This window comes from Heterocephalus glaber, unplaced genomic scaffold, assembly GCF_053883595.1.
Source record: "Heterocephalus glaber isolate CG9 unplaced genomic scaffold, H.glaber_assembly_v1.0 deba00000122, whole genome shotgun sequence".
Classification (NCBI taxonomy): domain Eukaryota; kingdom Metazoa; phylum Chordata; class Mammalia; order Rodentia; family Bathyergidae; genus Heterocephalus; species Heterocephalus glaber.
Window position 1 is genome coordinate 61,029,003 of NW_028258138.1, and position 24,802 is coordinate 61,053,804.

Consider the following 24,802-nt stretch of genomic DNA (forward strand, 5'->3'; position numbering starts at 1 on the left):
AAACAGACTGGCAGAATGAATCAAGAAACAAGATCCAATAATATGATGCCTAGAAGAAACACATTTAACTCAAAAATTCATAGACTAAAAGTCAAAAGATAGAAAATAATATGCTGTGCTACAGGAACATAGAGATAAAAAGCAGGGGTAGCTCTTCTATTTGCAGGTAAATTGAATTTAAATCCAAGACTGATCAAAAGAGACAAAGAAGGTCAGTACCTACTTTTTAAGGAAAAACTCCAGGAAGAAGAGATAACAATCATAAAAATATATGCAACAAATATAAACACACTCAACTTTTTAAAATAAGTGTTAATGGATATGAAAAATCAAGCACTAATACAGTTATAATGGAGGATCTCAATACCCTGCTGTCATAAATAGATCAACTAGACAGAAAAATCAACAAAGAAATACCAGAACTGAACAAAACCTGGGAACAAATGGACTTACTAGATGTCTAGAGTGTTCTACCCCACAACATCAGAATACACATTCTTCTCAACTGCACATAGGACATTCTCCAAAACAGATCTTATCAAAAAAAAAAAAAAGTAAAAACTCAAATTCATGCAATTAGGAATGAAAAGGGTGAAATTACAACAGATCTTGTAGAAATCCAGAAGATAATCAATGACTCTAAACCCTGTACTCTAGAAAGATGGAAAATACAGAAAAATGAACAGATTCCTGGGTACATATGAATTGCCAAAGCTGAATCAAGAAGATATAAAGTTCTGAATAACCCAATATCAGTCAATGAAATTGAAAATTTAATTAAAAACTTACCAACAAGGAAAAGCCCAGGTCCTATTTCACTACTGAAATCTACAAGAAATTTAGGGATCTAATGACACTACTCTTCAAACTCTTTAATGAAATTGAAAGGGAAGCAATACTCCCAAAGTCATTCCTGGAAGCAAGTATTACCCAAATACCAAAACCAGAGAATGACCCAACCAAAAAAAGAGCACTATAGGCCAGTCTCCCTAATGAATATTGATGTAGAAATCCTCAATAAGATACTGTCAAACAGAATTCAGCAAATCATCAAGAAGATTATACACCATTACCAAGTTGGATTCATCCCAGGGATGTGGAGATGGTTCAACATAGGCAAATCAATAAATGTAATACACCATATCAACAAAACCAAAGACAAAAATCACATGACCATCTCAAGAGATGTGGGAAACTCATTTGATGAAGTCCAACACCCATTCATGATAAAAACCCTACAGGAACCAAGATACATCATGTAAAGTTACAAGATCCCAATGAATGTAACTGTATTGTATACCTAAAATGTACAAATAAACTTAATGGAAAAAAAAACCCTACAGAAAATTGGAATAGATGGACTTTATCTCAATCTGATAAAAGCTAACTATGACAAACCAACAGGCAACATCATACTAAATGGACAAAAACTGAAAGCTTTCAGTCTAAAATCAGGAACTATCACCATTCTTATTCAACATAGTTCTGGAAACCTTAGCCAGAGCAATTAAACAAAAGAAAGAAATAAAAGGAATAAAGATAGGAAATGAATAAGTTAAATTATCACCATTTGCAGATGACCTGATATTCTACATAGAAGACCCCCAAAACGCCACCAAAAGATTTCTAGATTTAATAACTAAATTTAGTAGCATATCTGGATTCAGTCAACACTAAAAAATCAATAGCATTCCTGTACACAATTTCACCGAGAGAGAAACATCTTTCACAATAACATTGAAAAAATGAAATATTTAGGAATTAATCTCACAAAGGAAGTAAAAGATCTTTATATTGAAAATTACAGTACTCTGAAAAAGGAGATCAAAGAGAATATCAGAAAGTGGAAAGATATCCCTTTGCTCTTGGGAAGGAAGACCAACATAGGGAAAATGGCCATACTCCCAAAATTGTTATGCATATTTAATGCAATCCCAATCAAAATACTATTAGTATACCTCACAGAACTGTAGAAATCATTCCTAAAATTAATTTGGAATCAGAAGAGACCTAGAATAGCAAAAACAGAAAACAAAAACAAAAACCTAGAATAGCAACAAAAGCAAGGCAGGGGCCTTCACAATCCCTGACTTGAAATTATACTACAAAGGTACAGTGATAAAAACAGTACGGTACTGGCAAAAAAACAGACCTAGGGATCAATAACACACAGTAGAAGATGCAGGAACAAACTCAAACACAGTCAGCCACCTTATCTTTGATAAATGAGCTAAACACATTCATTAGAAGAAAGCCTCTTTAATAAATGTGCTGGAAAAACTGGATTTCTACATGGTGAAGACTAAAAATAGACCCATGTCTCTCACCATGCACTAAACTAAAAAGTGGATCAAAGATTTATTAAAACAGGAACACTAAATCTGCTGGAAGAGCAAATGGGTAGAATGCTGGAGGACATAAATGTAGGTAAAAGCTTCATGAACAAAACCCAGACCACACAAGAAATACTACAAAGAATCAACAACTGGGATTTCACCTTATGAAAAAGCTTTTGCATAGCAAAAGGAAATCACAGAGTGAAAAGGCAAGCCACAGAGTGGGAAAAAAGTTTTAGCCGGTGGTTCCTTAGACAAAGGATTCATATCTAGAACATATAAAGTATTGAAAAACATCAGACCCTCCCACATTTAAAGACCCAATCCAAAAATGGGAATCTGAGATAAATACTTCTCAGATGAAGCAAAAACAGCAAATAAATATATTAAAAAATTTTCAACATCACTGTCATTTGAGAGATGCAAATTCAAACAATGCTGTAATTCCATCTCCAGAAAGAATGGCTATTAAGAAATCAACCAACAACAATTTCTGGGGCTGTAGGGAAAAAGGAACCCTTCTCCACTGTTGGTGGGAGTGTAGACTGTTACAACTGTTGTAGAAATCAGTACAGAGATTTCTCAAAATACTAATATTAGAGGTCTCATTTGACCCAGCTATTCCCCTATACACTTTGGGTATCTTCTCAAAAGATTTAAAATCATCATACCACAATGATATACATGCACCCATGTTTATAGTGGCATAGTTTGTAATAGCTAAATCTTGGAAACAACACAATGCACATAAAAGATGTGGGTTTTTAAAAATATATATAATGGAGAACTATTCAGCCATAAAGAAGGATAAACGAGACATTTCTAGGTAAATGGATAAACCTAGAGACCCAGACACACATGTATAACTATTGCATTGTCTCTCTGGTGTGAGAAACCAAAAGTATAAATAAGGATCAAAATGTATAATAGATATTGTGAAATATGAAGAAATTGTTCAAAATTATACCAAGTGTGAGATACTTCGTTAAAAATTAAAATGTTTTATGGATAAAATGTTATAGCCTTACTAGGAAGTAGGTTGAGAGATATATTAGCAATTGAAAATATATTCTTTTAAGATCATGATACACAGTGTGTTTACCATTGTTATTCTCTAATTATGTTATGGAAAATTATTTTTCCATTGAACTGTTTTTGTATTGTCTTTATTAATATATACTTGTCTTACATTGAAATAAATATAAAAAAATTAATTCACAATTCAGTCTAAATAGCATTATTGAGAAATTAGTAGGAGTTAATAACACCTACTGTTTGAGAAATTAAAGAACTTATACTTTAGTTTGAATTGTTCATGCTGCCTTACAAATATTTTTCAAAAACAATTAGGTCTGTTAAAATTATTTCCAGATTTACCAATGTATCCCAAGTGTCAAACTCACTTTCCTTACTTTTGTGAGCTGATTACTAGAAAATACATATTTGACACATTTACATTCAGGATCATAACAACCAGACAAAAAACTTAGAACTTAAAGTGTATTAAATTCTTTTAGGCCTACTTCTTGTTTTTCAAGAGATCAAGATTGAACTCATTTTGCATTGCTAATAATGACATAGTTGCTTATCTATTTTTTCTATAGAGCTAAGTTCTCTTATAATTTCTTATTGTTCCTTTGATTTAGGAAGTATAAATTTTCTTTATTGTTTTAGAAAATAGAGCTCAGGGCCAGGGATTTAGCTCAGTAGAACCTTACCTGCCTTGCAAGTGTAAGATCCTGAGTTTGATCCCTGGTACCAAAAAAAAAAAAAAAGAAAAAGAAAATAGAGCCCAGACCAGAAGGTGAAGGTAACAGGAAGATAAATTTGAATACTCATGATACATAAGACATTCCAGTAATTAGGTCTGCCTGGTGATGATGCTGATACTTCAAGAAGTAACTCAGCTGTTGTACTGGGCTGCAAGTTATAGAAGAAACTTCTGCATTAGGTATTAAGTTGAATTTTAAGGTCACTGTTTGTCTTACCTCTTTTTCCCTGAGAAAATAAAATTTATGACAAACAAAAAAGTAACATTAGAGTTACTTGATACCAATGTTGTTCTTAGATATCTTTATATGGTTCTCAGTAAAACATTTATTTAATTGATAAGTGTGTTAGTTTTCCATTGCTGTTACAAAATACCTGCAATAATTAAGTTATGAAGAGAAAAGGTTTATTTTGGCTCAGAATTTTGGAGTTTCCAGTCCATGATCCATTGGTGCCATGACTTTGGGCCTATGTGAGACAGCACATCTTGTCAAGCACCACGTAGGAGAGTAAAACCACTAGCTTCATGGCCAGAAGCAAAAGATAGAGGAATAATAAGGATCTGAAGTCCCACCATCTTCATCAAGGGTGTAGCTCCAAAAACTTAACTGCATTCCACTAGGTCCCACTGCTTAAAGTTTCTGCCACCTTCCAATACCACCATCCCAGGGACCAAGCCTTCAGCACAGGAGCCCCTCGGGGATATTTGAGATCTAAATGATAACAGCTAAGTTACTAACGCACAGACATTCAAGGTAACCTGCACTATTTTGTATATGTTTTCATTAAGTTTAATTTTAAGAACTATTGCCAATTACAAAAATTATTGGCCCATGCTACACAGAAAATTAGCATAGGCAAAATTGTTTCAATTTTTTTTCACTTTTCCATTGACAAAAGATTTTCTTCATAACAGTGCTAATGATACATTATTGTATGGTCAGTTTACAGTTATGACCGTCTGCTTATATTAAATACTAAAGGCTTAAAATGTACTTTGAATATCTTTACAGTAACTTTAACCACAAAGGCTATTAGACAAGATATAAAATTTGCTAGATGTAGAATATTTCTTATACATACATAACTTTAGAAGAATGAGAATTGTTCAAAGTCTTTAAAAGGAAATGGTTGGCTCTATAATGATACCTATTTTAAATTTACTGGCACTTTACAGAAGGTAATAATCCCAATTGCAGATATTTAGTGGGCAGTGATTATTTAGGCTACCAATCTTATTTATTAAAAGAAATGGCATGTAAATCCATTTGTTTGAAACATTAAATACCTTTTTATTGGTGTATGTGTTCCCATGGAAACCACAAGTACCTTTTTAGAAAAATGATGTGAAATATTAGCTTTACTTTTGAGTAAAAGCTGAGAAATTACAGGCTGTTTTGAAGAAAAAGTAGCCACAAAGTTGACTGATCTTACTGGAGTTTTTTCCCATTGATACAAGATTTCACATGAAACTGAATTTTCCTTTGTACCCCCCCACACATACACACATGTACACATTCACACCAAATAAATTAGTTATACTAAGACATAAAAACATGAGATATAGAAAAGTGGTATGTTGGACTTTATTAAAATTGCAAACATTTGGTCTTTTAAAGTGACCATTAAGAAAACAAAGGCAAAACAGACTAGGAAAAAATGTAATACATATGTCAGACAAAGTGGTTATACCCAGAATAAATAATAGGAAGACAGTGACCAAATTTTAAAAATTAGGCAGAAAATTAATATAAACTTTTATTTTAAAAGGTGTGAATGGCAGATAATTACATGAAGATATACTCAGCATCATTAGTCATCAGAGAAACACAAATTAAATCGCAGTGAAATTCTACTACACACCCATTAGCTTGGCTAACACTAAGATGACTGCTAAAGTAAGTGTCAAGGGAACTAATTTCTCTCATATCTTTTATTTATATTTAGTTTATATAAAAGCAGTTTATATTTAAATTTATTCTTCATTTTTGCTCTACTAGATCTATGTTTTTATTTTGTTTGCTCTTGTTAGAGTACTGCACATAATTAGAAATACACTAAAATTGACCTTATGGAGCATTTCCTTACCCCTGCTCCCATTATGGTACTTATGTACAATTTATAATGGATATAGTTTTTTGTGTTTTTTTCGGTACCAGAGATCCAACTCAGGACCTTGTTCTTGCCAGGCCCCTTGAGCTACACTCCCAGCCCTACAGTATAGTTTTTTGATTCCACAAGAGTGACTCATGTTGCTTTTATTTTAAGTCCTCCACAGCTCAGATAAACTATCCTTGATTGTATCCAGTTCTAAAACTTTCTGAACACAATCTTATACATTCTGTTATACTAGTCAAGTAGTTAGAATTTCAAACAAAATTGACACCCAAGGCTGTTAGTCTGGTGCCGCAGCCACTTCCTTTCTGGTGGTAAAGTGATGCCACTTGGTGTCTGTATCCCAAAATGTCATTTTCTCTATTTAACTCAGAGACCCCATGACAGTGACAACAGTAGCCACTATCACTTTCAACCTATAGAGAATAGCCACCAATGAGCTCTTCAAAGAGGTCAGAGCTCCCATCATGAATATATTTGATACAGAATTGGTAAAAGAATGCTCTCAGGACCCCTGGAGGACACAGTTAAGAGGAGGCTGGAGAGATCTTACATGATAAAACCACCTGAGCCTTTGATCTCTCTACTTTCATTTAGGCCGGCTCACTTTGAGGCCTGCATTTCAGTCAACCAGCCATTCAAACTATTACGTTAAATCCAAAATTTCAACTTAGTAGGTCTGTAGGAACAAATTTTAACTCATAATCATGTCATTTCTATGTAAATCCCAAGCCCTTAGAATACTTTTTTATGTAGGTTCTTAAGGTTTCTGTCTTTGTAAATTAGCAGTTACTTGCAAAGGGAGGAGGCGTGCTGTTTTTGTTTACTTCCTGGGGTAAAGTATTTAGAAAACTAAATAGTTCCTTTAAAAAAAGAAAAAAAAGGTTAGGCTAGGAATGTACCTTAGTGGTATAGTCCTTGCTTAGCATGCCTAAGGCTTTGGGTTCAATCCCCAGCACTGATTAAGAAGAAGAAGGGGTATGGGAGGGGGAGGGAGAGACCTCATCTCTGTCAAGTGCAAATAAAGAAAATGGTTGGGACTTAACAGTATGCAGCTTAGAAATATCAGGTAAATTCACCATTATGCATATAATTTTTCCATGTCTTCACAGCCAACACTGCTGCCAAGTTTTCTCCCACTATATAATGAGGATTCCCTTTCCCTCAGTTCCAATAACATCTTTCTGTTTTTTTTGGTACCTGGGATCAAACTCAGGACCTTGTGTTTACAAAGCAGGCATGGCGCCACTGAGCTAAATGCCCGGCCCCCAATAACATCTTTCTAATTTTCTTTTAGAGCTCAACAACAGCCTCCTTGAAGGTTTCTATTGGCTGTTTTCCTCATTGACCTTTTAACATCTGTTTGTAGCCTGGTCTCAAAGCTGCTACCCAGTGTTTAAGTTTTGTTATAGTGGTACCCCACACCCAGTTTAAAAAGTCTCTTGGTTTTCTGATGCTAGATAACAAACCACCTAAACTTATTGCTTTAAATGAACAGCCACTGTATTACTATTCCTTACTACTCTGGGGTTGACAGGGTGTCACAAAGTGATTCTTGCTCTGTGTTTCTAACACGGTTGCAGTCAGATGAGATTGTAGCCATGTCAGCATTGTGGTTCCAGGATACCCAGACTTTTATGTTCCTCTTCCTTATAATAACATTAGTCATTGGATTAGAACCTATCTTACCTCAGTGTGGCCTCATTTTAACATGATTCCATTGGAAAGACCCTATTTCCAAGTAAAGTCACATTAAAAGGTACTAAAGATTAGAAATTGGACATTTCCTTTTGGGAAACGCAGTTCAACCCACAATATCATGTAACTCAAGCACTAGACTTATGCCAAAGGCATACTCAATGGCAAGATGTTTCATGCCTGTTTCATCTTTTAATGTCAAAATTTTTACTATTAAAACAGATAAACTTTAATCAGGAAGCATTATTTTTACTGTCTGCATTTTGGCACCTTTTCCAGTGAAGTTCTTTAGACATAAGATTCCCTCATGTAACATTAGATCTTTACTTAAGGAATAAGATTAATTTCTTTAAAATGGTTTTCTTAAAAGAACCAGAATAACATACAATTGGATAGGCTCTTTAAAAGAATTTTTACTGCCTGCTTATTGTATAAAATTGGGTGGCCCTGGGCAGAGAGCAGAGGAAGTCTTTAAATTCTAGTTTTCCCAGAGGGCCAACTTGGATGCTTCATATATACTTATGAAATTAAGAACCCTTCACAAATAAGTAACCTGGCTACTTTGCATGACCATCATTGCCCCATAAGCTTATTACTTGCACAATGGGAGACTATAGTTATGAAATAATGAATTAATGATGGTTAAAGTATCTGTTTCAAGAACAGTATTTGGGAAATTGCCTGGTCTTAGTTGTAGCCAAATGTGTTGAATAAAATAATTTTTATAACTCATCTGAGACTAAAACTACATTTGTATCTTTGTGTGTAATTATATATATAATAAAATATTTTTATTTTTCCTTTTATATAGGATTATTAAAACAATTATGAAACTTTTTAAATGACATTATCTTTATTTATGTTACAGTTACCAGGTCTTAGGCTAACCATAGTAATAGGAGAATGAATAGCAGAGGGATTGAATTCCTCATGTAATTCAGAGACCAATAACTTGAACTCATCCTCCAAAGTTTTGCCAAAGCCACTAAATGTGGAAAAGCTTAAGCCCTTCTTAGAGCCATCAGGATTGGTGTGGTTGTGGTGCAGGGACACACAGTTCCCAAATTTCTGGCACTTAAGAGAAACAAGTTTATTAGTACAGGTCCAAGGGCTGCTCCAGGTCTCCCTGGTGACCCAGGGCCACTCTTCTCCATTTGCTGATTCAGAGTTGCATTTCCGCATCGGTGCCTGCTTTCTCAGTCACTGGTGCAGACGGCAGACCAGCTGAAGAGCTGAGCCCCTGCAATTAAACACAACTCTGTGTGGCTGAGCATGAGGATGGATTCGGTGATTTACACTTGATAGTGATGGTCCAAAGCTTTAGGTTCATTTGCTTTGGTCATATCCCAAGCCTTAGTAATCTTTCTTTTCAGAATCTGTGCCACTTAAAAGTATATACTCTGTGCACATGTGTGTATACACACAATGTAGAAATAATATAAAAATAGTACTTACAATGTACACTGTTTATAATATTTAATATGGACCTACCTAGATTAACACCTATAAGTGAGTGAACCAAACAAATGCATGCTTAGATGTTCACCCATTTGATCTAAGTAATTTTGCATTTTGCAGTTATCTTTACTTGGTAAAATTGAAAGTCAATTAGAAATGAGTTTCTGTAATGCATCAAAAGATATTTAAAAAGATAACTTTATATCTGGGAAATGTTTTATGAATAAAGACTTGTTGCTTGATACTGTTTTAAAATGGGCAATTAAGTCATTTAAGAATTTCCTCTGGAAGGGACCTTACAAACCATATTTTCTAGTCCCTTTTTCTCCTTTAAGTACATAATTTGTATCTATAACAATGTACAATTTCTTATAATATTGAAAATTGGAATAAGACACTAGGTATTCTTGAATAGAAGTCATAGATAAATTAATTTCCTTTAAAAAGACAACCTACTTTTTATGTGTGTTCTTATAATTTCAAAAACAAAGAATAAAAGCTCGATTCTTTTATATTGAATGTAAAGACTGGGTACAAAATAGAGACAGATTAGAAAGAAATTAAAAATAAGTTTATGATCTATGTAAAATAATGAAAGGGTTTGCTGGGGGTTAGTAACAGGATGGGAACCTTTGATGGTGGGCTGTGTGTGTGTTTTATGTACTTGTACTGTGTGTGTTTCCCTTTGTGCATATGTCATATGCATCTTATTCTAGAGTGACTGAGGAGGCCACATCCAGTAGTGTTTCTTATGAGGAAGAAACCACCTTCCACCTGAAGCAAGGTTAGGACAGGATTCTAATCCTAGCTATCTCACTTTTATTAGTTGTAAATAATGTGCCAGTCACTGTGTTCAATCCTTCATAGCAACCTTGGAATGAAATAAGGGTGGAAAATGCTAGATGTTAAAAAGGAGGATAGAGGCATCAATTCTACCTATAAATCTGAGAAGTCTTCACAAAAAGAGTCAAAGTAGATTTGTAAAGAAGGAAGAATTTCAGTATGCAGAGAAGAAGAACAGGATATTCTTGGGAAGAACAGAGAGATAAGCAGACTCAGGTAGGCAAGGAAGGGCTTGGCACACTTACACCCAGGCATGTGGATACACCAACACAGGTAGACTTCCTTTCCCTTCTATCTTCCCCCAATGCTTGTTACTATCATACCATACACATATAACATACCATACACATATATTGCTTATTGTCTTTCTATTCTGTTAGAATGCAAATTCCATTATGATAAGAATTTTTGTCAGAACTTCTCTGCCTTGAGCCCCTATAAACGTGCCTGGCAGATGGTTGGATCTCAAATATTTATTGAATTGATTAATCAAAGGTGTTTGAGAAGGACAGTACACAGTTTGTATTTTGGGAGGACAATTCATAAGATGCTGTAAGGATTATTTCTAAGAAGAGTAGAGGCAAAAGGAGGTTCAGAAGATACCATACGTGCTTAAGATTTGAAGGTTAATCAAGTGAGGACAATAGTATGAATTGAGTCTATTTCTGTCTGTTTCTGACACAGGATGGCATGTCTGGGACGTGACGGACCTACCGTGATTAGAATAAGACCTATATTATTTAGCTCTACTACTTTGCATGGAGCTCTATGGGTTTTCCAAATGCTGCAATAATGATTAAGAAAAGGAAATCATTTTCCTTTATTCAGAAAGAAAATATATAAAATAAATATGATTTATTCTAGTCCAGTGATGGTGAAACTTTGAGAATTTTCAATGATATAACAACCCGCTTTGGCACTTGTGCCGTAGGTTCGCCACCCCTATGCTAGTCTATCAGGACTGTTAATGAGTTTATAAAAACAAGAAGATTATGAGCAAGGTGTGGTGTCACATACTTGTATTCTCAGCTAATCAGAGGGCTGAGGCAGGAGGGTTGCAAGTTTGAGGCCAACCTGGGCAACTTAGTGTTAACTTTGTCTCAAAATTTTAAAATAAATTAATAAAGGGCTGAATTAATTAAAATAATAATTAATTAAAATAAATTAATTAGGGCTGAAGATGTGCCCTAATGGTGGAAGACTCTCCTAGCATGTGTTAAACTTTAGGTTCATGCCCTAATACTAAAATAATAATAATAATAATAATAATAATAATAATAATAAAAATGAAATAAAATTTAAAAAATAAAATAAAAAGTATGACTGGGGATGTAGCTCAGTGGTAATGAATCCTCAGTACAGAGAGGGAAGGAGGATGAAGGAGAGGGAAGGGGAGATGGTAGAGGAAGAGGGAGAAATACTAGTTGGATATTCAAGATGCTTGATATTTAAAATCAAAATTTGACATTAAACATAGTACATGATTATATTATGTATTATTGCAATATTATTTCATTAAGCATTTTTTTTCCTTAGCAAATTGTGCTCAAGTAAAATGTACCATCATAGAAAATAGATGATAAACAGTTACTATCCAAGATCTAATGTGAAGCTACCACTTCTCCATTAAAATGTTTAATGATAGCTACATTCTCTTTTATGTCCTGAGTAGCTACTGGAAAGCTAACTGGAATCTTGCACTAACAATTAAAGCAATAGTTTTGTATTCAGCGTCAGTGATTAAATTGAAATACAAATTTTCATACATGTGGAAACATCCATCGGATGAATTCCTTTAGAAGCAAAAATTCATGGATATATGGATTTTAATTTTGATGGTTATTGCCAGTGAATTTATGGTTTATACCTATGTACATTGCTATCAACAATAGAGGAAAATATCTCATTTAGTTATGAGCCAGCTCTGCATTTAATAAAATTATTGTGGTACTATGTAATGGTATCCTGATCAGTTGAAACTGTTCTTAATATGTCCCCCTCTTCACCTGTCCAAAGTCTGAATTTTTAGCCACTGATATATTGGATAAATTTGGCTGTATATATAATAAATGAAATCTTTAAACTTTCATCTTTCTTGTATTTGATGTTGACAAATTCTCCATTCTTTATTAGGAATGAGGATGAAGAAAGGTAGAAGGTAGAGGGAGACAGCAGTAAGTAGTGTAGGGTGGAAGTAGATTGGAGATAAAAGGCTAGAAACTTTTATTGAATTATTGTGAACATGTTCTGTTATTTATTGTGCTCTATATACCAGGCACTGTTGTAAGCACTTTACATGAGTTATCTTGTTTAAAATGCTTGCAGTCTATGTCTCCCATAGGAATTTCCATCCCCGCCCCTTGCTGGTGAAGAAACTTGAGTCTCTGAGGGAAAGTCATTCAGTAATACTTGCTAAAGTATGTTGAGAGGCTTTATTCGGGACTATCAAAATAGGTATAGGGTCCATTGTGGTGGGAAGCAGGAGAGAGAGATTGGGCTGAATTCCTAATACAGAATGGACAAGTGGGAATTATAACCAAGGAACAGGATAGGGTCAGGGTTAGAAAATTACTAAGAAGAATCGGGTAGAGGAGACTGGCTGAACTGATCTAACAGGATTCTTGCTGAGTTAGGCTGGGATAATTAGGCATCCTGGGATGGTAGAAAATGACCAACCTGATTAGATATGTCTGGATTCTTGCCAAACTGACTTAGAGATGGATAAAGTAGGGTTTAAAGAAGTGCACAGACTGAAGTAGGACAAGGTTTAGAAGCTTGACTAAAGTTTAATCAGGCCGGGGATTTAGCTCAGTGGTTTCGCCGCCTGCTGCGCAAGCGCAAGGACCAGAGTTCGATCCCCCGTACCAAAAAAACAAAAACAAAAAAAGAAAAAAAACCCCAGACATTGGTGTAAAGTTTAATCAAACTAGAGTTTGTCAAATTTTCAAGGGTTAATTTCCTTAAGATCATCTCCAGCTTCTAAATTTAGGTTCTTCTATTCTTTGCTGCCTATCAACTGAGAGAGCACATGTTAATCCTAATTATAGCTTCCATTTATTTAGCATTTTAAAAACGTAGAGCATTGTTCTAAGAGCTTTATATATACCACCCTTTGGGACACAGGCTATTATTATCCTTATTTTCAGATGATCAAACCAAAGTGTAGAGAGTTCAATCACTTCACCAGTGTCACCATGAGAATGAAATTAGGACCTGGGCAGTCTAGCTCAGGAGCTTACAGTGTGTTCCAGGTTCAGGGAAGATCACTGTCCTGTTAGTCAAGGACAGTGGATGTCCATTTGCATCCCAGCACTTTTAGCATTGAACCCTTAGTGAAATGCTTTCACCTCTCTGGAACTGTGTCTCTTCCTATGTGAAAGGAGGGTGTTTGTTCCTGGGTAATTCCTAATGACCTACTTATACTAACATTCTAGAAATCCTTAGATGAAAAGGACTGAACAAGTTTGTTGCTTCTGATTCATCAATTGTTGAGAACAATTTTGGGCCTTAGTACCTATAATATCCAACAGCCTCAGGGATTGTACTCAGAAGATGCTCAGCTTAATACACCAACCTTTCCTGACACATCGGTACCTTTATGTCTCTGTGGGTCAGAATTCCATGTGCCTGTGTATTTTAACATTTGAAGGCTATTTATGTAGAAATAGCATATTAGACTACTGCTCCTTTGGGTGGAACCTCAACTGTTTCAATTGTTTTTCAATATAAGATATGTACGTAAGATATATTTTTATATAGCTCAGTTTTATTCTATGTGTAAAATTCAGCAAGCTTAAAAAAAGTAATGCTAAATTGTAATTGCATGTGTTTTCTCAAAACAACTCAGTCATCCAGCTTGTCCTGCTAAAGGTCTGTTACACAGATTTGTAGCCATATACTCTATAGATATCTTTCATAACATTTCACAAAATAAGGAAATATTCATGCATTTTCCTGAAATTAATTTTCTAAATATTCTGCACCTTCCCTTTGCTTTGAACTGATTACAGATTCAACTAAAATGATATTTTAAAATAAAGAAATTGAGGACTTTATTATACTTTTTCCTTCTAGACACTGACCACATTTTGACTTTCTCCATGAGTTCTGCAAGTAGATTTTAAAAAATCTTCTAATCCTATATTTCTCCCCAGTGTGCACAGCAGCTACTTCTTGCTGTAATCCTCTTTCTTCCTTCTAACAGCCTCAGTGGATTGCTGCTCTCTGTGACTCCCTTACTAGAGCTGAAAAGGGCTCAGGCAATGCAGGCACACACAGTAGCTTTTATTCTGGGGCCTTGTCACCTTGCTTGAGAAGCCTAAGTGTTGCTAACTTAAAATATGGATGAATATCATAAACATATTTACATTTTGGATAAGGAGGGATAGAAATAAAAATAAGATCCTTTCCATCCACTTTTTACAGAAAAACTAAAATTAGTCTAAAGTTAGCTTGTATTTTATTTTACAGAAAAGAAATCTGCATTGCCTAAAGCTTATACTTCATGGGGCCATATTATTTGTTACAGAATTATATCCACCTACAGATATTTATCAGGTGGATATTTTTCCCTGTTGTTTCCTTGATCTGCCATTTACCAGGTTGGCAGTCTCATTTTTTTCTACAAATACAGTAAGGCACATGACTTTTTTGTGAAATCTTACACAGGACTTTCTAAGTACTGTACTTTTGTGTTTTATCCTGTATTGTTCCATTTTCTCAAATTTTCTAAGGTCAAAGTCATGTTACAGCAAAGCACCAAGCTACTTTGCAGGACAAGTGCTAGATATTTGCAACTTTTGAAGCTATCCAGTGTGATCCTTCCACTCCTCCAGGCAGCTTACATACAAATGCCACATTCTTTTAAAAACGAGGTTACAACCAAAAGCAAATGATTAGGCCTTTTTCTTTAATACACAGATGGTGTTCGTTGTCTTTGATGTGTTACCCTTTCTGGGTTTGTTAAGGAAACAAGACTCCTTCCAAGTGCATGCCATTCTTCTTTAATACAAGATGCTTCATCTCTATGAACAAGGAAGTCAGTTTCTCAGCCTGCAGCTGCTCTCCATCTTCACATGAGTTGCAGCCTCCTCCATGTGATGACATTTAAACCCTCCCATTCCTTATGTCTTGTCATTTTCAGGCCATCAGCAGCTTTCACCTCTTCTGGATCTTTCACCTATAATCATATCTGATTTTTTTTTCAAATCAGGATCTTCTGCACGGCCCCATAAAGTATTACACATCTGTTTCAGGGCCTAGCAGTCTTACAGATTTACTTCTCCCTACACCTCACAGTTGTTTCAATGTCTTTAACATGAGCCATTCCCTCACAACCCAGGGATCTTATGTCTTTGTAATCTCCTTAGGAACAATCCTTTCCCCAGTAGCTAGCCCCTATAATATACTCTCTCCTTTTGAGCTTGCATTCCTTTCTTCTTCCATTGTGTGATTGGAAAAATCTGGTCTGTTTTCCTGAGTGGAATTTGACCCTTCTCTCTCCTGTGCTTAGTCTATAGTAGTAATCTCTTCTATTATGTACACTGCTGTCCTTTCACAGACAAATGCACCCTTTTGTCTCACAAATCTTTACTTAGTAGTGTACACAGGTTGCATTTCTTCTTTTTTTCACATCTCTGAAGCTTCTACATACTTGCTTTATTTCCACTGGTGTTTTTTACTTTCTCTCTTTTCCATTCCTCCTACTATTTCCACTGTCCCCTACTATTAATAAAATCCTGGGTTCATTTGGGGTCTAAGAACCTAGCCATTAGCAGCACCAGCAGGAGGAGCCACTGCCACCAAATTAATGTTTCTCAGTTCTACTCACGGTGTTGCCCCAAGCTTGGATTTGACTGGCTCTAGAGGCTTGGGTCTCTCAGTCTGGACCCATGTGATCTGACCCTACCACACCAAGGCCAGTAGTCACAGTGTGATCCAGTGACTTCTCCCTTCTCAGCAGTAAGATCTACTACTGGTTGGCCTTGACCTCTTTACAGGTAATGCTAATTACTCTAGCCTCTGAACTACTGTAATTCCTCTGGTCTCTAGTCCACTATTTACAGTTTCAAAATATCCTATATATTCACTTTGCATTTTTCTTACCCATTTTGCACCAAAATCTGATCTGATTCTCGCAGTGTTATGTGTAAGCATTGTTTTCTTCACTTAATATGAATAATTATAATATCTAGTGAAAAATACTTCTATGCATATCCTACTAGAGGTATTTTTTAAATATATGGAATATTTACTAATCACTTTTCTAAAATTCAAACAATGAATTCCATCAACCGAATGATCTATTAATGGATGAGCTGAAAGGATGATAAAATGTGGCTTATATACACAATGGACTACTACCACCACTACCCTCAAATCCTGTCATTTGCACCAACATGGATGGAAGTGAAAGGCATTGCATTAAGTGAAATAAGCCAGGCATATAAAGACAAATACCATGTTTCTCACTCAAAAGTAGAATCTTTGATTTCATAGAGGTGGTTGGGTAAAATGTAGCAGAAGACATTTAGAGAGGAGGGATAAATTCTAATTATTCTATAACAAATAGGGTGACTAAAATTTATAACAATTTATTACATATGTCAAAATGACTAAAAGAGAAGAGTTTAAAGTTTCCCAACACAAAGAAACAAAATATCCCATAAATATGTGTAATTATGTATCAATTAAAAATTAAATTCCAATATCTGAATTCCAAAGCACATCTGGTCTTACAAGTTTTAGATGAGATATTGTAAGCCTGTGGTGATTTGGGTATGTGATAATATTAGATGAGCAGGTGGTTACATGCCTGCAGTATGCTGGGTACTATGGGAGAGAAGACTCGATTCCCACTTGATTTAAATGGCCTTTCTTGTTGTTTAACTATTGGAAAAGCAAGCCACATGGAAGAAGATAATAAAACCCTGGAGAACACAGGCTCATAAGCTCTTTTGCATCCTGATTAGTAGAGTATTACCAATGATGAGGTTGTTGTAGAGGACTGATCTATTAATTTCCTGTTCACTCACTTCTGTAAAGCTTAGTTGTCATAGATAGCAAAACCAAAATTCCCATCAGATCTCAGGCCAGATATCCCTCACATGATGACACTTACTATTAATGCTATGTCTGATCTAACTGCATGGGACCATGAGAAAGGCAACTTTGGCTTTAGGACACCTTCTGGTAGCTTCTAAGGAGGTTTCCCCAAGTGTTACCAGTTCCAGCTGGGGCCACCCACAGTCTAAAACCATTCCAGCTTATGCAGGGAGTATTGTGCACTTAACATAATGAGTACCTCATTAATTTAAGTATTTTTGAGCTGGTATTTAAAAAAATATTACTTAGTTCTCCTATTGTTTCTCCTGAAGTATGTATTTAGTTCTTTGTTTTAAATAATTGAGATGCTTATAACAGATTGACAGACTCCTTTCACTACCAAGTTAAGGCATGTCTTCATGCAATGACATTTACTTGTTTACCCAGACTAAATAGATGACCTGTTATTTATCATTGTTAGCACATTTCAGGATCCAGTAAGAAAATATTCACACTATATTTGACCATGTAAATTATGTATGCACAAAGAGAAAAAAGCTTTTAACAGTTGTTTACTTTTGGTAAGCAGTGTTTGCTTTCTCATCAAAGAAACAGCTAAAAAAGAAAAATTTCACTCTATAGAAGTTAAACACTATAGTAGGATGAATTGAAGACAAAAAAATCCTTGACTCACCAAATATCCACTGTAAGATCCTATCATTACACCTACTTCACTTTTCTCCTGAAACCAGTGGAGCTGTAAACCTTCATCCTAATCACTGATGTCCTTTCCTTGAGCTTATGACATGGTTGTCTTCCAGTGCAAGGTACCTTGTGCAAGTTGATTAGGACCTTAATGGCTCTGTGTAGGACACTGCCAAACTGAGATTATAATTACTTCTCTAATTCAAATGAAACTGCCTGCTTTGGGTTTTATGTTTACAAAATTGGTACCCCTGAAAGTAAATATTAACAGTTCATCATGGTGGTGTGTCAGTCTGTCTTATCTTGTGCAATAGTTTATATCTGGAATGTTCCCCAAAATCCATGTGTTGAAGGCATTGTCCTTACCCCATGGCACTATTGGGAAGTAGTGGAACCTATAAGAGGTAGGGCCTAATGGAAGCAAGTTAAGTCATTGGGATGTGTCCTTGTGGGGATATTGGAAACCCAGCCCCTTCTTGTTTCTCTCTCTCTGCTTTCTGGCTGACGTGAAGTGACTAACTTCTGCTGCATGCTCTCACTAGTGTTTATTGCTTTACCACAGGCACAGAGCATTTGGCCCAAGCAACCATGGATGGAAACTTCTGAAACAGTTGCCAAAAATAAACCTTTTCTCTTTATAAGTTGATTATTTCAGATATTTTGTTACAATAGTGGAAAGCTGACTAAAATACTTTCTTTACTCTTATTATCTTTCTCCAAGGAAAAAACCCACTAAATTTAAGGTCCCAAGAAAATGCATGTAATTATTGACTAAATATGCTCTAGGTTATATTTAAATAGCTTATAGAATAATAACCATTAAGCAGATACACACCTTTCGATATTTCAGATTCTACCTTTGTATTGTGTCAGTACAATATGTATCAATAATAAAGGAAGAGTGTGGGTAAAGGAAATGATTCCTATATCATTTTACCTTTCAATAGGAGAGAGTATAAGGAACATGGAATTCTGCATTGAGTATATTCCTATTATTCCAGGCTCCTAAGTGTCTTCAGCAATGAAGTTTTTAGGAAATCCTTTCTAGTTTTTAATTTTTTAAAGAATGACATAAATCACTAACCACTTAGATATTTTTAACAGAGTATCTTTTTCCACTGTTGGGAGTTAATGGTCAGCAATTTGTTTTTGAAATTTCTTGAGATTATTTAAAAAACACAAAAATGAAGTTTCTAAAAAGAAATATTTGAAATAGACTTTCATTTTCAGGGAAGCATGCCTTTGTCTAATAAACTCACACCTTTGAAAACAAATACCTTATTTTTTCCTTTAGTTGATGTTTACTGTAAGTATAGAGCTGGAATACTTGAAAGCAGTAAGGAACTTCAATGCTGGATTAAATATGAGAGAAGAAGACCCATGTAAATGATCTCTAGAGAGGAATTAGATAATTAGGTGTTGGTTGTCACTTAGCATGTAAATTGTTATCATGACATCTAAGCCATCACTGAGATAGTTTTTAGCATATTTTCTCTGAAAACACATTCTTTCCCAAGATAATGTGGTGCTAGTATGACAGATTAGAGTTCTGCAGGTAGTGAGAGTACAATACTGTACCTGATATAGAAAAGGCAGTTACCACCTTTTTGAGGGTGTTTGGGTGTATTAATATAATTGCATTAACTAGTAAACCTATGAACTGACAGTTTACCTTGAAGAAACAATTGGAGATAAAGTGGTATGACTGGATATTGAGATATAGCATTGGGACCAAGTATTAAAGAATAAAAATAACCATTGTCACAATAGTAGAAGCATTCTGATGTTAAACGGCAATATTCATGACTTGTGGAAAATATTGCATGAGAATGCAAAACCATTTGATTTGTGCCCTGGAAATGACTAGAATTTATGACTGGGGACATTTTAGAATTGTATGTAAGTGTCTAGCTTGCCTGTAAATAATTTTATATCACTTTTATCATGTGTCTGCTTTAATTAGATACTTAGGTTTGCATATATAGTACAATTTAAGTGAAGTATCACCTTCTTGTGATTTTAATGTGAAGATTGAGACTATAAACCAAGATAAGAAATTTCATTAAAATGTGTCATATCAAATTTCACTTTGAAAAATTAAAATCTAGAGTGTCTCCTTGCTAGAAGTAATCAATTTATTTACCACGATAAGAAGGAACACTGCCGTCCTTTTAGAGAAGACAGAATTTTCAACAACTAAGCAGTAATAATTGTGAGGTGACATGACAAAAATTCAGTGCTACTTTGTGGGTAAAATCTCTACTATCCTTTCATCTTGAAAATAAACCTTATGATGAAAGCCTACATTTGAAAAGTTTTCTATGAAGTCATTTCCTTTTTAGCTACCTCATTGCAATCTTTAGTATTATAAATTAGATAACTGATCATTACATTTTAAGGTACTAACTATATCATGACAAGGTATGAGCAGCCACCCAAAAGAGATAGAAAATGACTTTTAATTTTTAAAAAGTATTATCCTACAACTGTGATCATTGTGAATTCATCACCAGTACAGATGAAAAATTCTGAGGATCTCATTAGTGGTCAAGAAAAGCCTTGCCTTTTTCTCACTCTCATCAAAGCTGTAGCCCAAACAGGAGTTGAAGTCATGTTGGCACAGCTTCTGTTTACTAGAGGATGATACGTCACAGCAGGTGGTGTAGGAGGCTGGTACAGAGCATCACCAGTCTTATCCTCTCATTTTTATGCCATCTCCCTGTTCAGATGCTCATTGTGTTTTTGCTTTTCCTTCCCCTTCTGCAGGCACAGGTAGGCAGTTTTGTGATATTGTTCATCCTAAGCCTTAGCTTCTTTATGTGCTGTATGGGAATAGTGATGATATAGCCTGCAGGATCCAATGTAAGAATAGGAGTACATCCAAAACATCTTGAACTTTTTTTCTTTTACTTTTGTTAAAGTAAAACTTATATATAGTTTTTGCTTCAGAAAATGCAGTAAACTGATATGTTAAATCTCTGGGACATTTTCAATTGAACACATTAGTCTGAAATTGTACAATAAAAACAATAATGAAAGAAATATTAGCTAATGAAAAGGGAAAATGTCCTCTTACCTACACTGAGTCTAATGGTGTCTGTCTTGACTATGATGTCACTACTGAGCCAATTTGTTTTCTTTTTTTAATGTGAGGCTGCCTCCTCCAGTCAGTCTTTATGAGAATTGTGAGTGCCTAGGATCTAGAACCTGTTTTTATGGTGTTCACTCTGGTTTTGTAAACCATTTCAAACCTATCTCTTCCCCATGTTTTGTAGGTAGTAATTCAGAACTCAAGGTGTTCAGTCCAGCTGCCTCAGGTTTCTCAACGATCTAGCACTCAAGTCACTGGTGTCCCTAACTAAAGGTGCAAGTCAGCAGATCTTCTGTGTCTGTAGCACCTCAGCAAGTAGTTATTCAGCACCTGCTCTCTGGGAGCACCAGAGGAAGAGTGGGAGAAGCCTCCCTGCCACTGTCTTAGTGGGTTAACACCAGAGGGTTTATGGACTGAAATGCACAGACAGCACAAAGACATCAATCTTAATTTGTCAGACATTGGGAAAGGGGAGCTGTAAGCAAATAAATCGCAAGTCCTAGAATAAGATCCAGGCAGACTTTGCACATTTAATTTGTATAATGTATGGGGGCAATCTGCATTGATCATGATTTATTGCAAATAATAGAGAACTAAGAATTAATTCAAAACAATGAGGAAAAAATTTCAAATTTAAAAGGAAAAGGTTGGTTAATAATAGTGAAATTCTGTTGGCATTCACAGAAGATACTTTATAGACTTTTTAGAAGCTATACTCCTAAAATCCCGTTTTTTATAAAATCATATATGTAAGAGTTGAAAATAAAAGACATATTGAAATATGAGTATTGACTGGCCCCTAAGTTTGTTAAATAGCTAGATGATTAGCCCCATCACAAAAACCTCCCAGGTCTTGATTCTAATTTATGTCTCAACAAAATTGCAAATTATCGCCTGTCATAAATCTTTTAAATTCACTCATGAATGCTTGAAACCAGCAATGTTAAATCTATGAATGCCAAGGGTCTACTATAATAATGAGACATTAATGTGAATAACTTGCCTATATGTGTAATTGTCATGGAAACATAACAATTATGTATATCATTAAACAAGTACCTAATTAATGTTGTTGTAAATTGAGCTTGATTAGAACTCAGTCTTTACAGTTGTGGCTCCTGCAGTGTGGTCGGGCTCGCTCTTTTCTATTAAAAAAGTGAAAGGGAAATCAACATTTGGTTAGCGGTTTTACTTAGGAATCTTTCTTTCTCTCTCTCTCCCTCTCTCTTCCTCTCTCTCTCCTCTGTTTATCTTTCTTCCTTTTGTAAAAAAAATGGGGCCTATCTGTGTTGCCCTTGTCCTCCTGCATTTATGTGATCCTCCTAGCTCGACCTCCAGAGCAGCTCAGCCTACAGGCACATGCTATTGCACCCTACTAGGGTCACAATTTTAATAATGCCTATGAATTCTTTCAGTGATACTTAATATATAGGAATGTAATAATATCTTGGCGTTGAAGAACCCATACTTTGTAAATTATCGGTCATAGCTAGTTATCTGTATATTTCTCCCTTAATATGGAGAAAACATTTCTATAGACCAATAACTCTGTCATTAGATCAAAAATATGAAGTATAGATTATTAATTTCAGACCATTCTTCTTTTCTAATATTAGTATTTAATTATGTTTTCCAGTACAAACATTTGAAGTATAAGCTTTTCTTCATCTGAAATCACACATTTGGTAATTAAGATATTATTAATAAATTCAAAATATTTTATTGCTTCTCTTGTTATTTCCTCTTTGGTCAATGAGTATTTGAAGTATGTTTAATTTAAAAACATTTTGGACCAGTGGCCAACTGGTAAATGGTGAGGACCTCGGATGACCCCATGGAGCCTGCTCCATCCTGCCCTCACCCCACCCCCCAGCAACCAGCTTAGCCTCATGGCCGCCTGCAACCCCCCCACCCCCACCCCACCTCTGGCCTCCTGGCTGTGCTGCTACCTGGTTCCACACTACAGAGGGAGAAGGGGTCATAAAGGCCATTGTCCTGAGCTCCAGAAGATAGAGCAGAAATGAACAACAGGAAGAGGGCCTCTATCAGGCTCCTTGATGAAAACTGAAGCCCACTGGAAAAATGAAGAGAATCTCTGCAATAAAGACACACCAGACCACCATACTTGGTAAGTTGGAGGGATCATCACCTCCCATCAGAACCTGGACTATCTTAGGGGAAGGGCAGCTGGAAACTTCAGTAGAACCTTGCAGAGTTCAACCGTGTAGGACAGGGAGTTCAACTTGGAACTTGCAGCCAGAAATCTGCCTGAATCTCATGGGTCTGGGACTAGCTTACTGAGAGTCATCGGCTTATATCTGCATACTCATGCCCATGTTGTAGATTGTGACAGCAGAGACATAACCTGAAGGAGGCCCTTCGTTTTTATTTTTTATTTTTTTTCAAAATTATTACTTTTTTGCTTATTTTTACTTTTTATTTTTTTCTTTTTCTGCACTTTTCAAATTGTTATTTTTCTCTTCTTTTTCTTTCTTTACTCTTTTGATTCTCTCACAAGATCTCTCACTATCCCACATTGTTCTTCAACTCCCATTTTGTTCCTGTTCTGGCTCTAATTCAGATTTCTTCTTTATTTTTCATTTCTTCTCTTTTTCCTTCTCTTCATTGTAATTAGCTTTAAAGGAAAGAAAATATAGTATCTACCCTCCCTATTGCTGTTAGGTTGTTCTGTTTTCATCTTTGTTCTTTAAATCTGTCTTTTCCTCTTGTCTTCAACAGTTTCTTAGAGTTTGCATGATCTTCCTCTGTCCTCTGGCCTCATTGCTAACCTTTCCCTATCCTTCTATCTATCCCTCCCTCCCCAACTCCTTCTAACTCCCCATCCCAAAAGATAAAGTTGCTATATTGAAGAGTTTATTCACTACAAACATATGTTGGTTTGGTCCTCGATTTTGATGTAATTCACACAGTTAAAGGTGATAGATTAATAACTACCACAAATTGTCATTTTCTAAGCTGTGCTTGATGCTATAGTGTTGCTAAATGTAGCACTTGGGCTGAGGTGTTGTGATTGATCTCATCAGTTGTCCTTCCTGGTATAATGAAAATGAGATGGGCACAGAGTCATTAGAGACTCAAAACAAAGACCAGCTATATGTGGAAGACACCGCTGAGAAGCAACCATTCCATAAGTGTTCTAAATACAAGCAACAAAATTACTTACAATAAGCAATTTCAAAGTATCAACCCAGGAATTAAACCAAGGACAGTACCAAAAACAAAAATGAGAAGACATTTAAGCAAGGCACAAATGCAGACTTCCACCCCACCAAAGGCAAATTCTGGGGGAAATGAGGTGGAAGAGTCTGATTATCAACCACCTGGACACCCTGAACTGATAGCATAAGAAGTAACAAAACAGAAGAATGAGGCTCTAGAAAAATTCAAAACAGAAATAATTTCCCAGATAGCTACAGAGATGTTGAGCAGAGTGAAAGACATGATTAGAGGCTCTACAACAGAAACAGATAAAAAAATATATGAGCTCAGAACCATGCTGGAAGCCATGTATGCGAAGCATAAGAAAAAAGTAGAAGCCATGATTCCCCAACATAAGAAAGAAATGGAACCCATGAAACAGATTCAAACAGATATCCAGGAGATTAAAAACTCCATTGAAAGTATTCACAGCAGATTAAAGGAATGTGAAGATAGAATGTCAGATATGGAAGAAAGGATTTTGGTTAATGACCATGAAAACAGAGATTTCTTAAAAATGGTA

The 24,802-nt window shown here is 35.4% G+C and overlaps 1 protein-coding gene across 5 annotated transcripts in view; it reads left to right on the forward strand.

Moving 5' to 3' along the window:
• Nectin3 (nectin cell adhesion molecule 3) overlaps positions 1 to 24,802 on the forward strand; it is a 134,598-nt gene that overhangs the window by 95,009 nt on the left and 14,787 nt on the right. Inside the window, exon 8 of one of the 5 annotated variants that reach the window (XM_004835755.4) lies at positions 21,245 to 22,777. The exons of 2 other annotated variants lie outside the window; for them this stretch is intronic. In XM_004835755.4, the coding sequence (XP_004835812.1) occupies positions 21,245 to 21,331 (87 nt within the window). In that variant the 3' untranslated portion in view covers positions 21,332 to 22,777. Of the gene's footprint in view, positions 1 to 18,531; positions 18,717 to 21,244; positions 22,778 to 24,802 lie in introns of those variants that run through there. 2 more of the 5 variants (XM_021263922.2, XM_021263931.2) reach the window with 2 other exon arrangements.